The sequence below is a fragment of the Aplidium turbinatum genome, chromosome 17 (assembly GCF_918807975.1).
Source record: "Aplidium turbinatum chromosome 17, kaAplTurb1.1, whole genome shotgun sequence".
Classification (NCBI taxonomy): Eukaryota; Metazoa; Chordata; class Ascidiacea; order Aplousobranchia; family Polyclinidae; genus Aplidium; species Aplidium turbinatum.
The window spans coordinates 8,803,686-8,816,734 of record NC_137488.1 but is presented as its reverse complement, the minus strand read 5'-3'; the positions used below and the strand labels follow the sequence as shown (position 1 = coordinate 8,816,734).

The window sequence follows — 13,049 nt, the reverse complement described above, 5'->3', positions numbered from 1 at the left end:
CTACGTATATATGTTGCATCTAACGCGTCAGTTGTATTGGTGGAACGTGTGGACTATATTATGAATGTTTATATTTCAGTATGGTTTGCCATTATAAAGGAAAGCAATTTCACTAATGGCCAAAAACATTTCTTTAAAATTCTACACTCTGCTCAGAAGCTATCGAATAAACCCCCAATATCCTCAACAAAGTAATATAGAGGAATGCGTTTTATGCCCATTCTGAAAACATTTGTAAATGTTTGTAAATGACAAATTTGTGTAAACAAAATCATGATAACAATTCACGTGAAACTGTACAGTACATTCCATTTATGGAACCTGCAGATCATATTGCTTTTAGGCTATTCTGAAGTAAATTATAGGTTGCGTTTTATAGCTGCAACTGATCAAACGTAGGCTACTATTGCTTTTAGTTTAAGCAAGACTACGTCTTGCTTACATTACATTTACATTGCATTACATTGCTACATTAGTTTGTCAGTTTGTATCATCCTGCAAAGTTAGTGGACAGAACATAAATGAGCGTACAGCGTTAACACTATCTCGCCCTTTTGCGACAAGTTTGTTTATTGAGCAATGACAAAATAGCATCTCAAATTGGCGAAAATGCAGCATTTTGGTCGTCGATGCAGGGGCAGTAAACCTTAAGCTTCAAACATGCCTTTACATAGGAAAGTTCTGGGTACATCCCACTTACAATTTATAACTAGCCAGTAGAAAAATTATAAAAAAAAGTTATGTTAAAACGGAAAGTGAAATTTCCCATTTTTTTTCAAAAAATTGAAAGTTTGACCCCCCTGCGGGGGCAGAAGATGCACCTACAAACTGATGAAATTTTGCACACGTAATTTTTTCATGCATGTGCCACTTTTTATGACTAGCCGTTTTGAATTTCGATAAAAAGTCAAAAACGGCCCACCCTATTGTACAAGCTGTTTGCCGACACCATAACAATGCCACAGCACACCTTCAATAGTTAATTTAAGATAAACTCACAACATAAGTTCATGCATACACACCAATCGTCTATAACTTTCTTCTTATTCCCTTTCTTGGATTGTTGTTTTGAAGCAGCATGATCAGCATCAGCTGGGACTTGAAACTCATCAGCATCTTCATTCAATTCCTCATGGGAAACTTCAGAAAATCTGGGAGATTACAAATTTTTCTATGTTCACTGACAATACTTTGGCAAGGGATATAACTTTAGAAGAAAAAAACACTACTGTCCCGTAAACACATTATAATTGTTCAGCAAAGTTATCAGGTTGAACAACATCATTTAGACAATGAAAAGGCCAACAATTATTATACAGTTGTTATTGTTTTCATCTGATGTAATCTATATTTCAATGGGAGAAACAATGCGAGGTCCATTATTATGTGAAATTCTAACCGGTGGAAATTCAGATCGCCTCACAAATTTACAATATTTTGCAATTGATAAAATTGAAAAGTTTTTGCTTTTGAAATCACTTTTAGGAAAAACTATGTTTTTTATAAAAAAAAAGACTTTCTGATTTTCATATACAGACGAAATCGGTTAATAGTAGGGTGAAAACAAATGAAATCAACACAAAATTTTGCATTTTAAAACCTCGACGACATCGATTGTGATGAAAATCACATCATTAGTAAAAATGTATGAAAAAATCATTTTCCCAAAATTTTGTTTTTCTACGTTGAGTACTTTTCGAGATAGAGTGATTTGAAATTTTAGTCATTTTCACCACTTGATGGCGCCATTTTTCACATTTTTACCCATATCTCAGCCAATTTTCATCGCAGACACACGGTTGATAGCTCATTTGAAAGGTAATTTTAAGCTCTATCAATCTATTTAAAAATAATGAAACTTTATTAAATAATGAAAGAGGAATGTTGTGTTCTTGGTTGTAAACTTCCGACGAGCATAGTAAAAATATATATTTTCAAAATCAAAATTTTTTTTATTTTTTTTTTAATTTGATTCTTCTTCTACAGTCATGCAAAATATTGTGTTGTGTTTTGACCATTCTGTGTGTTTTTTAATAATTTTATTTTCCTTAGTCAATTTTTTTTTTCTGTTGATCCTTACTAAATTTTTTATACGTATCTGCAGGATAGCTTACATGGGAATTAGTAACAAGCTAAATGCTGAGATAACTTAATTATAAATAAGTACAGCTTCGATAAAGAGGAGGTCTTCATACAGTGTGTCTTTAATATAATTAAGCAAGAAGAGACCGGGAGTGATACAGAGGCAGATGATTTAAATTATTACTATACAAACATTTCACTTATTGTTAAGCTCTTTTCTGCCCAAACAAAAAGTTGCGTTGGTGTTTGAATATGGTCATCAGACACTCTTTGTAAGCTGGCTTTGGCAGCCAAGTGTTTTATGGTACCTCCTACTCCATCACAGCGGCCTTTTCTATGTGATGGTAAAATACAGTAGATTGCCTTTTTACAAGAAACTTAAAAGATTGCAAATATTTGAATAGATGACGTTGAAAGGTGTGAATAGTTACAGTATTGTGTTGAAGAGTATCAGAAATTATGGCCAAACAAATGTGTTTCAGAAAAGTAGATGGATCTTCAGCAGTAGGGAAATTGTGGTAAATTACAATGGGTGAATGGTAGCCTGCATATTTGTCCATGTCCAATGATAACTTTGAGCAGCATCTTGCACAAAAAAGAGTAATTTTCAGCAAAAAAACCCAAAATTATAACAGAGCCATCAATTTGTTGTTTGATTCGATTCAAACTTGCAGATTGTTGCTTAACTATAAAATCATGTCTTTGAAGGATCAATAGTTTTTCCAACAGGCTCTCTACAAATTTGTCTAGGGGTCTATTAAGGTTTCCAAATGTGTGCGGTCAATAGTTCAGTTGTTTTTATTTATTTCAACAGACACCTATGCTTTGTATGTGATTGAATCAACGAGCAGGTTTTCTTCAAATATTTCCGTGATCATACGTTTTAGGTCATTGATATGACTACATTTATCGCATAGGCTAGTTCAAGAAAACATTTTGGTTGAGCACTGAGCAGGGTTGCAAGCTAAGCCAGCAAGTAGGTGTTTGTAGCTAACTATTGTAAAGAAATGATTCAAATTAACTTTTGAAGCATTGTTTGCACGATGGAAAGAACACAACCGTATTAATGTGCTGCCAAACATCATGGCTATCGATTTTATGCTGGCTTAACCAGCGCAAAATATGCAATAGCCAATAGGTAATATATTTTTACATCTGACTGATAGTTTTGTAGTAGAAAGCAAACATTGTTTCAGTAGATCAAGATTCTAGAAGGCACACTGCATTGTATATGACAACCTGAAATCAACATACCATGCATGCACCTAGCCTAGTGTCCTTTCAAGATAGCTACAGTACAAACAAGATAGGCTATACAATGCATCCTAATAGGCTACAATGTCATGCAAAGCAACTATGGTGAATTGTTAGAGCAAGGAAAATGAATTGATTAAAAAACACACAGAATGGTCAAAACACAACACAATATTTTGCATGGCTGTAGAATAGGGTGTTGCAGGCGCCCCGACCCTCTCGGATTTTGCTTACCTTTTTTGTGGTACTGTGTTTAGATCAGTAGACCACAAATATGAAGTTTCATAAATTTTCATCGACGTTTACCTCCACCGCCGAGGCCATTTTGAGGCCCACTTTTTGAATTTTTTCATGTTTTTTGCCACTAGAGGGCAGTGTATAAGTTTTGCAATATTGAGGGTATATTTAAAAGATGCTCTATGATGTTCTGAATAATGTTTAAAAAAAATTGGAGAAATGGGATAAGCATATCCAAAAATATTCAAGTTTTGTCACCAATTTTTTGCACAATACTGCCCCTAGTGGTGAAAAGAAAAATTAAAATATCTTAAAAACTACTCATCATATTGTAATGGAACTTGCATGCACCCCCCCATTTTCGTGGGTAAGGAATTTGATTTTAGCAATATTTTTGCAAAATATTACCACTAGAGGGCGGTAGTTCTAATTTTGAACTATTTTTCTGTAAAAAGGCGATATTGTTGCATTTCTTGAGCTATGCTATCTGAAGAATACAATTTCATGCCTTATGCACAACAAAATTTATTCAATTGTAAAGAAACTGCATGCATGTACTATATCAATACATCCAAACAGGCCATGTGAGTCTTAGTTAACACAATTTACGCAAAGGCAGTTGTACATCTTCACTGTGTTGATAAATGACGTTTTCTAAGATTTGGTATTTTTCTTCGATCTTCCTCCACCACTTGAATATGGTTTTGCAGATTTTTTTCTTGCTTTGCTAGATGAAGAAAGTCGGATACTAGTTTTACCCCTCTCTCTGCTGAATCATTGCAGACTCTGAGTGCACTTATGATACCATTAGCAGAAGCATAGCCATCATCTATTTCCCACTCTTTCGGGTGTTTGGCAAGAAAAGTTGTTGAAATGTGCAAAAGTTCAAAAAACATTTTGCTGCTGGCATTTGCATAGGAGCACAATGAGTTATCATTAACAATGTCTGGCAGCTCTGACTTACCATATCCATTACCAAACCTGTTTGTAACCTGGTCATAGAAACTTGCATTTAAACGCAGCAGAGTTCTAGCCAAAGCTTCGTTTTCATCCATAGTGACTTTTTTGTCCCATAGAACTAAGGGGATCAGCTCCCCAGTTACATACCATGTGTGCCTACCTAAAGCTTTTAAAGCAGCAACACTGATAATTTTGTCTACTGCATCATAGCTTTTGATGTCACTTACCAGTTGCAAATCTTCTCGGGGTGCTGATGCAGCAATTGGACAGTTAAACCACCATCCATTAAATTAATACAAAAGTGCAAAAGTCAACAAATCACTCTATTTTTTGTATTTGTGACTTGGAAATGATTCCTTGTGGTAGAAAGTCTTGCAGCATTATTATCTTATAGCAATAGAGCTGCTTTCCCACCCACCTTGCTCGATGGACTGCACCACATTTTCCAATATGTTTTCTGCATGCTAGGCAGAGAAGTGGTTTGTCTAGCTTTATTTGAAGAGAAGTGCATGCAGCATAGTGATGGCCAGAAAGAAAAAAAATTAAAACAATACCCAAAACATTTTTCAAGCCATCTCTCTGCTGCATGCATTTTTCTTCAAATAAAGCTAGACAAACCACTTCTCTGCCTAGCATGCAGAAAACGTACTGGAGAAGTTATACTTTCTCATGTGTGGGAAGCCCTGAAAGTCGAAACGTCAAGATCTCCAGGGATTGAACTATTCAAAAGATTCCGGAACAAAGGATTCAATGCAACCCCACATGCTGCAGCTGTACTGCATGCCAAAGATCCTCAAGAGTTTGGAGAATTTCTAACAACCCAAAGCAGAAAAGTGAAAGCACTTATAAATTTTGAGAGATATGCAAAATTATCAGAGGGGTGACTACTAAGAACTTTTAGACCTGATGGCGGTGTACAATGTACATTGGAATCAACAGTGAACAGTACAACTTCATGAACTGCGGTGCAGTCCATCGAGCAAGGTGGATGGGAAAGCAGCTCTATTGCTATAAGATAGTAATGCTGCAAGACTTTCTACCACAAGGAATCATTTCCAAGTCACAAATACAAAAATTAGAGCGATTTGTTGACTTTTTTATTTAATGGATGGTGGTTCAACTGTCCAATTGCTGCATCAGCACCCCAAGAAGATTTGCAACTGGTAAGTGACATCTAAAGCTATGATGCAGTAGACAAAATTAAAAGCTTTAGATAGGCACACATGGTATGTAACTGGGGAGCTGATCCGCTTAGCTCTATGGGACGAACAAGTCACTATGGATGAAAAGGAAGCTTTGGCTAGAACTCTGCTGCATTTAAATGCAAGTTTCCATGACCAGGTTACAAACAGGTTTGGTAATGGATACGGTAAAGCCAGAGCTGCCAGACATTGTTAATGATAACTCATTGTCATTGTGCTCCTATGCAAATGCCAGCAGCAAAATGTTTTTTGAACTTTTGCAAACTTAAACAACTTTTCTTGCCAAACACCCGAAAGAGTGGGAAATACAGTAGGTGATGGCTATGCTTCTGCTCGGAATGGCCCGTTTCGGTGAGTCCGATTCGGTGAATTCGATCCCTTAACGGGGGATTTTTTCATTTTTTTTAAAATCGGGTACCGTAGCCTAATTATCATTGCCGTTTTAGGGTTAGGGTTAGAGCATAGAAACTCACCGAATCGGACTCACCGAATAGTAGCAGACCCGCTTCTGCTAATGGTATCATAAGTGCACTCAGAGTCTGCAATGATTCAGCAGAGAGAGGGGTATATTCAACTATATTCAAGCAGTGGAGGAAGATCGAAGAAAGATACCAAATCTTAGAAAACGTCATTTATCAACACAGTGAAGACGTACAACACTACAACTGCCTTTGCGTAAATTGTGTAAACTAAGACTCACATGGCCTGTTTAGATGTATTGATATAGTACATGCATGCATGCAGTTTCTTTACAATTGAATAAATTTTGTTGTGCATAAGCCATGAAATTGTATTCTTCAGATAGCATAGCTCAAGAAATGCAACAATATCGCCTTTTTACAGAAAAATAGTTCAAAATTACAATTACCGCCCTCTAGTGGTAATACTTTGCAAAAATATTGCTAAAATCAAATTCCTTACCCACGAAAATGGGGGGGTACATGCAAGTTCCATAACAATATGATGAGTAGTTTTTAAGATATTTTAATTTTTCTTTTCACCACTAGGGGCAGTATTGTGCAAAAAATTGGTGACAAAACTTGAATATTTTTGGATATACTTATCCCATTTCTCCAATTTTTTTTTAACAATTCAGAACATCATAGTGCATCTTTTAAATATACCCTCAATATTGCAAAACTTATATACTACCCTCTAGTGGCAAAAAACTTGAAAAAATTCAAAAAGTGGGCCTCAAAATGGCCTCGGCGGTGGAGGTAAACGTCGATGAAAATTTATGAAACTTCATATTTGTGGTCTACTGATCTAAACACAGTACCACAAAAAAGGTAAGCATGGTGAAACTAAGATTTAAATTTCATGGGGCGCCTGCAACACCCTACTGTAGAAGAAGAATCAAATTTTAAAAAAAATAAAAAAAAATTTGATTTTGAAAATATATATTTTTGCTATGCTCGTCGGAAGTTTACAACCAAGAACACAACATTCCTATTTCATTATTAAAAAAAGTTTCATAATTTTTAAATAGATTGATAGAGCTTAAAATTATCTTTCAAATGAGCTATCAACCGTGTGTCTGCGATGAAAATTGGCCGAGATATGAGTAAAAATGTGAAAAATGGCGCCATCAAGTGGTGAAAATGACTAAAATTTCAAATCACTCTATCTCGAAAAGTACTCGACGTAGAAAGACGAAATTTTGGGAAAATGATTTTTTGTTACAGGGCTTCAAATCATGTAATTTTCATTAAAATGGCTTACCGGCTCGGTGGCTTAGTGGTTAGTGCGCTCGCCTCTGAAGCGGTAGGCATGGGTTCGATACCTTGTCGGGTCATACCAAAGACTTTTTAAAAATGGTGCTGAATCTAATTTCTGCTTGGCACCGAGCAATGAAGTGGATTCGGGTAATAATGTACTCAGTTGCGCCTCTATACGGCTGCATTGACACTGTCTGCTTTGTAAAGCGCTGTAGAGCAACGCATTCTGCGATGGATACAGCGCTATATAAAAACTAGCATTATTATTATTATTATTAAAATCTGAGAGATTCGGGTTTTGGTGCTGTGTTGATTTCATTTGTTTTTACCCAGTATGCATACTGCTTAAACGTATCAATCGTTTATTTGAATCAAAACCTGAAATCTCAAACCAAATCCAATCTAATGTTAAGTAAAACATCGGTTGGGCGTATACCGCTTAAAAGAATAAGTCGGATAAAAGCATCAGGATTTGCTTATAGTTTGTATACAGTTATACTTCATTCATTTAATCGTATAATTGTACCAGTGTTGAGAAAAACCCGGGTTTATTTAAAAAAGCCCAACCGCATGGGTTTTAAAAAAAAACGGGTTTTTTGGGTTTTATTTAAAAAAGATGCAAAAAAGGTAGATTCATGCTTATTTCACCTCAAATATACTACTTTTTACCAATGAAGTGACTCTCACTCACAGTACATGCTGGCATAACTCAATAAAGTAATGCACTAGGGCTGTTTAACTATGAGGCCTTCTTGCGTAAATGAGTTTTAGTGTAGTACAAAGTGGCATTACTTGATTTTTGTGTACAGAAATATCCACTGTGTTTTTAATTTATCCTTGGAAATTTCCTTCACAATCACTAATTTGAAGTTTGTTTTTTTAAGTACCTTGTAGTACTTTTTTTCATTTTTCAATTTTCTGATAAAAATTGGACAAATATGATGCTCTGGGTTTTTTTATGGGTTTTTTTGTTTTTTTTTGGGTCGGGTAAAATACCGACAACCCTGAATTGTACTCCTTAGCAAAAAGAGAATGTCTCTTTTTTGCTTCGCATAATTGTCTGCAATGTTCAATAGGCGAGTAAGAAGTGACATTGGACCCGGACATTTTTGATAACAACCATTTTTTAGTTACAGGAGGCTTGTCTGGTTGTCAAACCGACGATTCTAAAATTCGGCAAAAATCGGACCTAAGGAACTGCCCCAAACCCCATTTTAAATTTGCATAGCGCGCCATCTAGCGGTTGTAAATATCTGCTCTAAATAAAATGCAACATATGACGCATATATTCACGTAATTAACAATCACAAAAAGATAAGTGTATTAAAACTATTTAAAAAGGTTGTGATCATAGGTGTCACAGTAAAGGAGCACTAAACCCTCACCCGGATTATGATTTTACAAGTAATTTGCTTGCAAGAGTGCAATTTTCCAAAATCGGATTCGCCTTCCAGGCAAATACTTTCCCATCAGGTTTTCAACCAACCTTATTTTATTTTTTTGATTTCTCTAAAAAATTTTCCGTCGTAGGCTCAACAACCACTTACACCAGACGTTAACAGTATTTTTTTTCACAATTCTTGCACCTCAACACTCAAATATTACTTTAAATTGAGAACTTTTCTTATCTATGTTGCAGCTTACAAGACGAATTTGGCTTCAAAAATTGTGTCTTTGCAACCCCCGCCTCTCCCCCACCCCTGCATTTTTTTATGCCGACACCCATGTTTGTGACGTATTTGGTCATTTATTACAGTTTAATGATTTTCACGCAATTATAATCGCCTACGTTAGATTGTAATGTAGGCTATATGACACAGCAACAACATTAGCAACTGAAACAAATGGTGATACAACGTTGGAAGATGTAGAATCAACGTATAATAGGCTAATAAAACGATGAACATTAGCAATTTGAGCGATTAATGCTTCAAGAGAAAAGGCAATATTTAATATATGCGTTCACTTTCATTAACAAATCATTCATTGCAAAAAATATTTTACTTGCAAAAACTACCACAGTAACAATTTGAGTTCCCGTTCTAGAGATACAACTATTTTTATTAAAGTAACCACAAGATGTGCATAAACGTTTAGCGCTCCTGCAATTACACCTAATTTCTTTCAGAAAGGTTTTGGGTGCACATTCATTATCTGTCATTATTGGGACCAGACCAGAAGTTGTTTCCTTGTATCCATAGAAAGTAGGATTCAGCACAGTTTTTGAATGACGCCATGTTGACACTTGATGATGCACACGAAGGCTGTGAAAGTAGCATGCTCTACTTGCTGGAGGCATTCTTTCAACTGATATATATTTGGGGAAAAAGCGTAATTGTAGCGCAATAAACTCAAAGTATCCATGGAAAACCCTTGCTTGTACAGAATTTTGGGCAAATTCTTTTTCAATTCTGGAAATGTCTTCTTTTAAAGCTTCCTTGTTTCCGAAGGCGGCACATTTACGTTGCACTTTGTTCAGACCTTTTAAGATTTTAAAAACTTTTACTTTTTCTATTCTGTAAAAGCAGGATGTTGTATCGCAGCCAGAGAACGCGTGGCAAAATAGCAACGTTCGGCACATATTTTCTCGGAGAGCAAGCTGCTGCAAGCAAGCTGCTCCGAGAAAAAACATCAGTTGATGAAAACCACCAAGTCGTAAGCAAACATTTTTGAAAATGCGAAAATCGTCCTGTTTAATTTTGAATGCTCTGAAGTAGAGGGGTTGGTCAAACGTTAGTGGTGCACAACATATGCTCATTTTCCTCGCTTGGTCTTAAAGGAATATCATTGTACTGTGAACAGCTTCATCTGTTGCGGGATTAAGCGGTATCATAGGATTAAATGATACTGACGAAACTTGAAACTCACCTTTAACTACATTGGCCATGAACCCTTGCCATTTTACTGGCTTAGAATTGAATATATTTGAACACAGCCACAGAGTGTCAAGCAATTCATAGTGCGCAAATAACACAGCAGAGGCATTCAGCTGCTTGATTCGTACGCTTTCCAAGTAAGCTACCCATCTTTGCAGCAGTATACGGTTTGACTAAACTGCCAAAATTACCTAATTCCAGTAGTTCAGTTGCACTGACGTGTCGTTTTTCAATAACTAGTGGCCGAGTTGCCATTTTTGGTGTTTGACAGTTTATAATGCCCATCACATGCGTTGTATCATGATTCATGACCTGTCAGAGTATCTTTGTTAAAATCGAAGTTATCTGCTACCCACTGACAGAAAGAACCGGGGATGACTTGTAGAGTCTATTGTCTCATCCGTATTATCGCTATTCGCTTGGCTTACAGTAGCCTAGCTGATCGTTGAAACGCTATTACTTGACCATAACTTACACAAAAACCAAGGGATGATAGTACATTCAAGAGAATACGCGATCTTGTGACCTGATGTATAAAATGCCAATTGACAATAAAAGAGGGGAAATGTAAAATAGCCTGCTTGCTGACTGCAGAAATACATGGGACACCGATTTGTAGAAGCTTCTTCTGATTCACTCCGCGATCGAGGCATTATTTCAGACATTCAAGACTTTAAGCGACTTCGGTATTTTGGAAGCAAGATACTCCAGATTAATGTCTTCAGGAACAGGATAAGATGTTTGAGCTTTATCAATTTTTTTAATTTCTTTCTTTATAACACTTCCAGCTTGCTGCTCAGTGATGCTCAGTTGCTCATCAAAGTGCTCCAGCAAACGCCATTTTAGATGTTTGCTACTGTAAGTTTGAACATCGCTAGATAACATCGCATCGCTAGATAACATCGCATCGCTCTTGCAATGTATATTGCCTACCTACTCGATTAATATCATTCATTCACAAACAGAGTTTTTTGAATGCTTCTTCCTTCAACAAATCTGAGTTGCGGAAGTTGAGCATGCTTCCACCAACCTGATCAGATTTTATAGTACAGCTACTGAGAAATCGCTGAAGACAATCTCTGTGATATGTAGCTTCTACAGCTCGTCTATCTCCTGCACAAAGTATCCTAGATTTAATTTGAATTGAAATGTCATCTGTTCTCTTTTCACATTCCGCTATTAATGTATCCTGTAGCAAACTTCTCTTTTTTTTTTTGTCAACAATTTCCACATTTCCTATCGAGGAAAATTGCTTTGGATTCTGTTTGAGTTTTTCAAGATCTATTTCTTCACCGCAAATCAAACAATGGGTTTTATAGTCGAATGTAGTTCTCCTTAATCGCGAAGCTGTAGATTGCGGTTTGTGTGCATCTGCTTGGTTTCGAGCGAAAGCTTTCGATTCGTATAATTTCTGTAGCAAATATTATGGACTGCAATTTTCCGTTGGTCGCCAATATTCTCATTTATTTGATCACGATACTTAACAGACCACTGGGTTAGTGTTGATACTGCTTTTGAACCCAGCGTTCTGCCATTTTTTCCACAAACAACCACTTTCTGACAAATTTTGCAGATTTTACATACATTGCTTTCCATATTGGCTCAAAAACTCAACGTTTTAAACTACTTGCTTGCACGCGTATTAGAAGTTAGAACTGAAGAATTGGTCATGTAACTTACTGTCCCATAGCTCCGGCCACGTGTCAATATGAAATCAAGTTGACAACCTGCTGAGAAAATTGCTCCATTTTACCTAAACTTAACGTTTGGCGACGTTGCATCGAAGTAAGAATGGCTACCTATGTAACGATCTATTTTTTCAGATAACCACTTTTGTGTTGCTTTGGCAATGATGTTATTGATTTAATGACTTGGCTGGTCTGATGTTATAGTTGTTATCCAACTCCTTAATTATGCAAGAACATTTGTTCGGAGCATTTTCTGTTATCTTTTCTTTGTAAAAGTTCAAGGTATAAATCATTACCAAATTTTATGTGCCCGTAGTTTTCATGTTCTTCAAATACGTTGTAACAAACGAAACTACGTTTTCCGAAATCAACCTTAGTTAATTAGTCCTATTTTGCATAATTTTACAACCACTGCACTATCATTGCAGCCTAGTTTCTGTTACATGAGGCACTCAGTAAACAAAATATGTTATTTTACGTCGATTCAACGTCGCCAGACGTTGAATCAACGTAAAATAGCAAATTCTGCTGAAGGGTAATTCTAGACACTATGTTAATCATCCTTGTTTCACTTGAAATTCGCGAATTAGCACGACGGAAAATACTTATGTTTTTCTTCCGCTAGACGGCGCGCCGTTCAATAATTGCTCCCCTCAAAAAGGCCTTTCCTTATGTCCGAATTTTGCCGAATTTTAGATTTGGAGTCTCAAACAGGTAACCTATCTTTTTATGAAAAAAAATGGTTGTTATCAAAAATGTCCGGGTCCGGCTATTTTTATGTCAATTCTTACTCGCCTACAAAGGCGAAATGAAGCAAAGGTGAGACAGACGCATGTAATCAAAACAAAGACAAGTGTCTGTAATCCCAGGCCATAATCTTATGTGCTAGACATCGCACAACAAAGAACCAATTTTCGCACAGCTGGGCTTCATTAAAACAGAAGAGCACACAAAAGGAATAGTCAGTTAGTCACACCTCCCAATAAAGAAGTTTAAATGCTTTTGATGTCATCCGTCGGCGACTGGCCTTCC

At 36.3% G+C, this 13,049-nt stretch overlaps 1 protein-coding gene across 1 annotated transcript in view; it reads right to left on the bottom strand.

Moving 5' to 3' along the window:
• Window positions 1-13,049, bottom strand: part of LOC145786125 (uncharacterized) — a 41,513-nt gene that overhangs the window by 18,889 nt on the left and 9,575 nt on the right. The window contains exon 2 of the mRNA XM_082597776.1: window positions 1,023-1,151. Coding sequence (XP_082453902.1) covers window positions 1,023-1,151 — 129 coding nt within the window. The remainder of the gene's footprint in view (window positions 1-1,022; window positions 1,152-13,049) is intronic.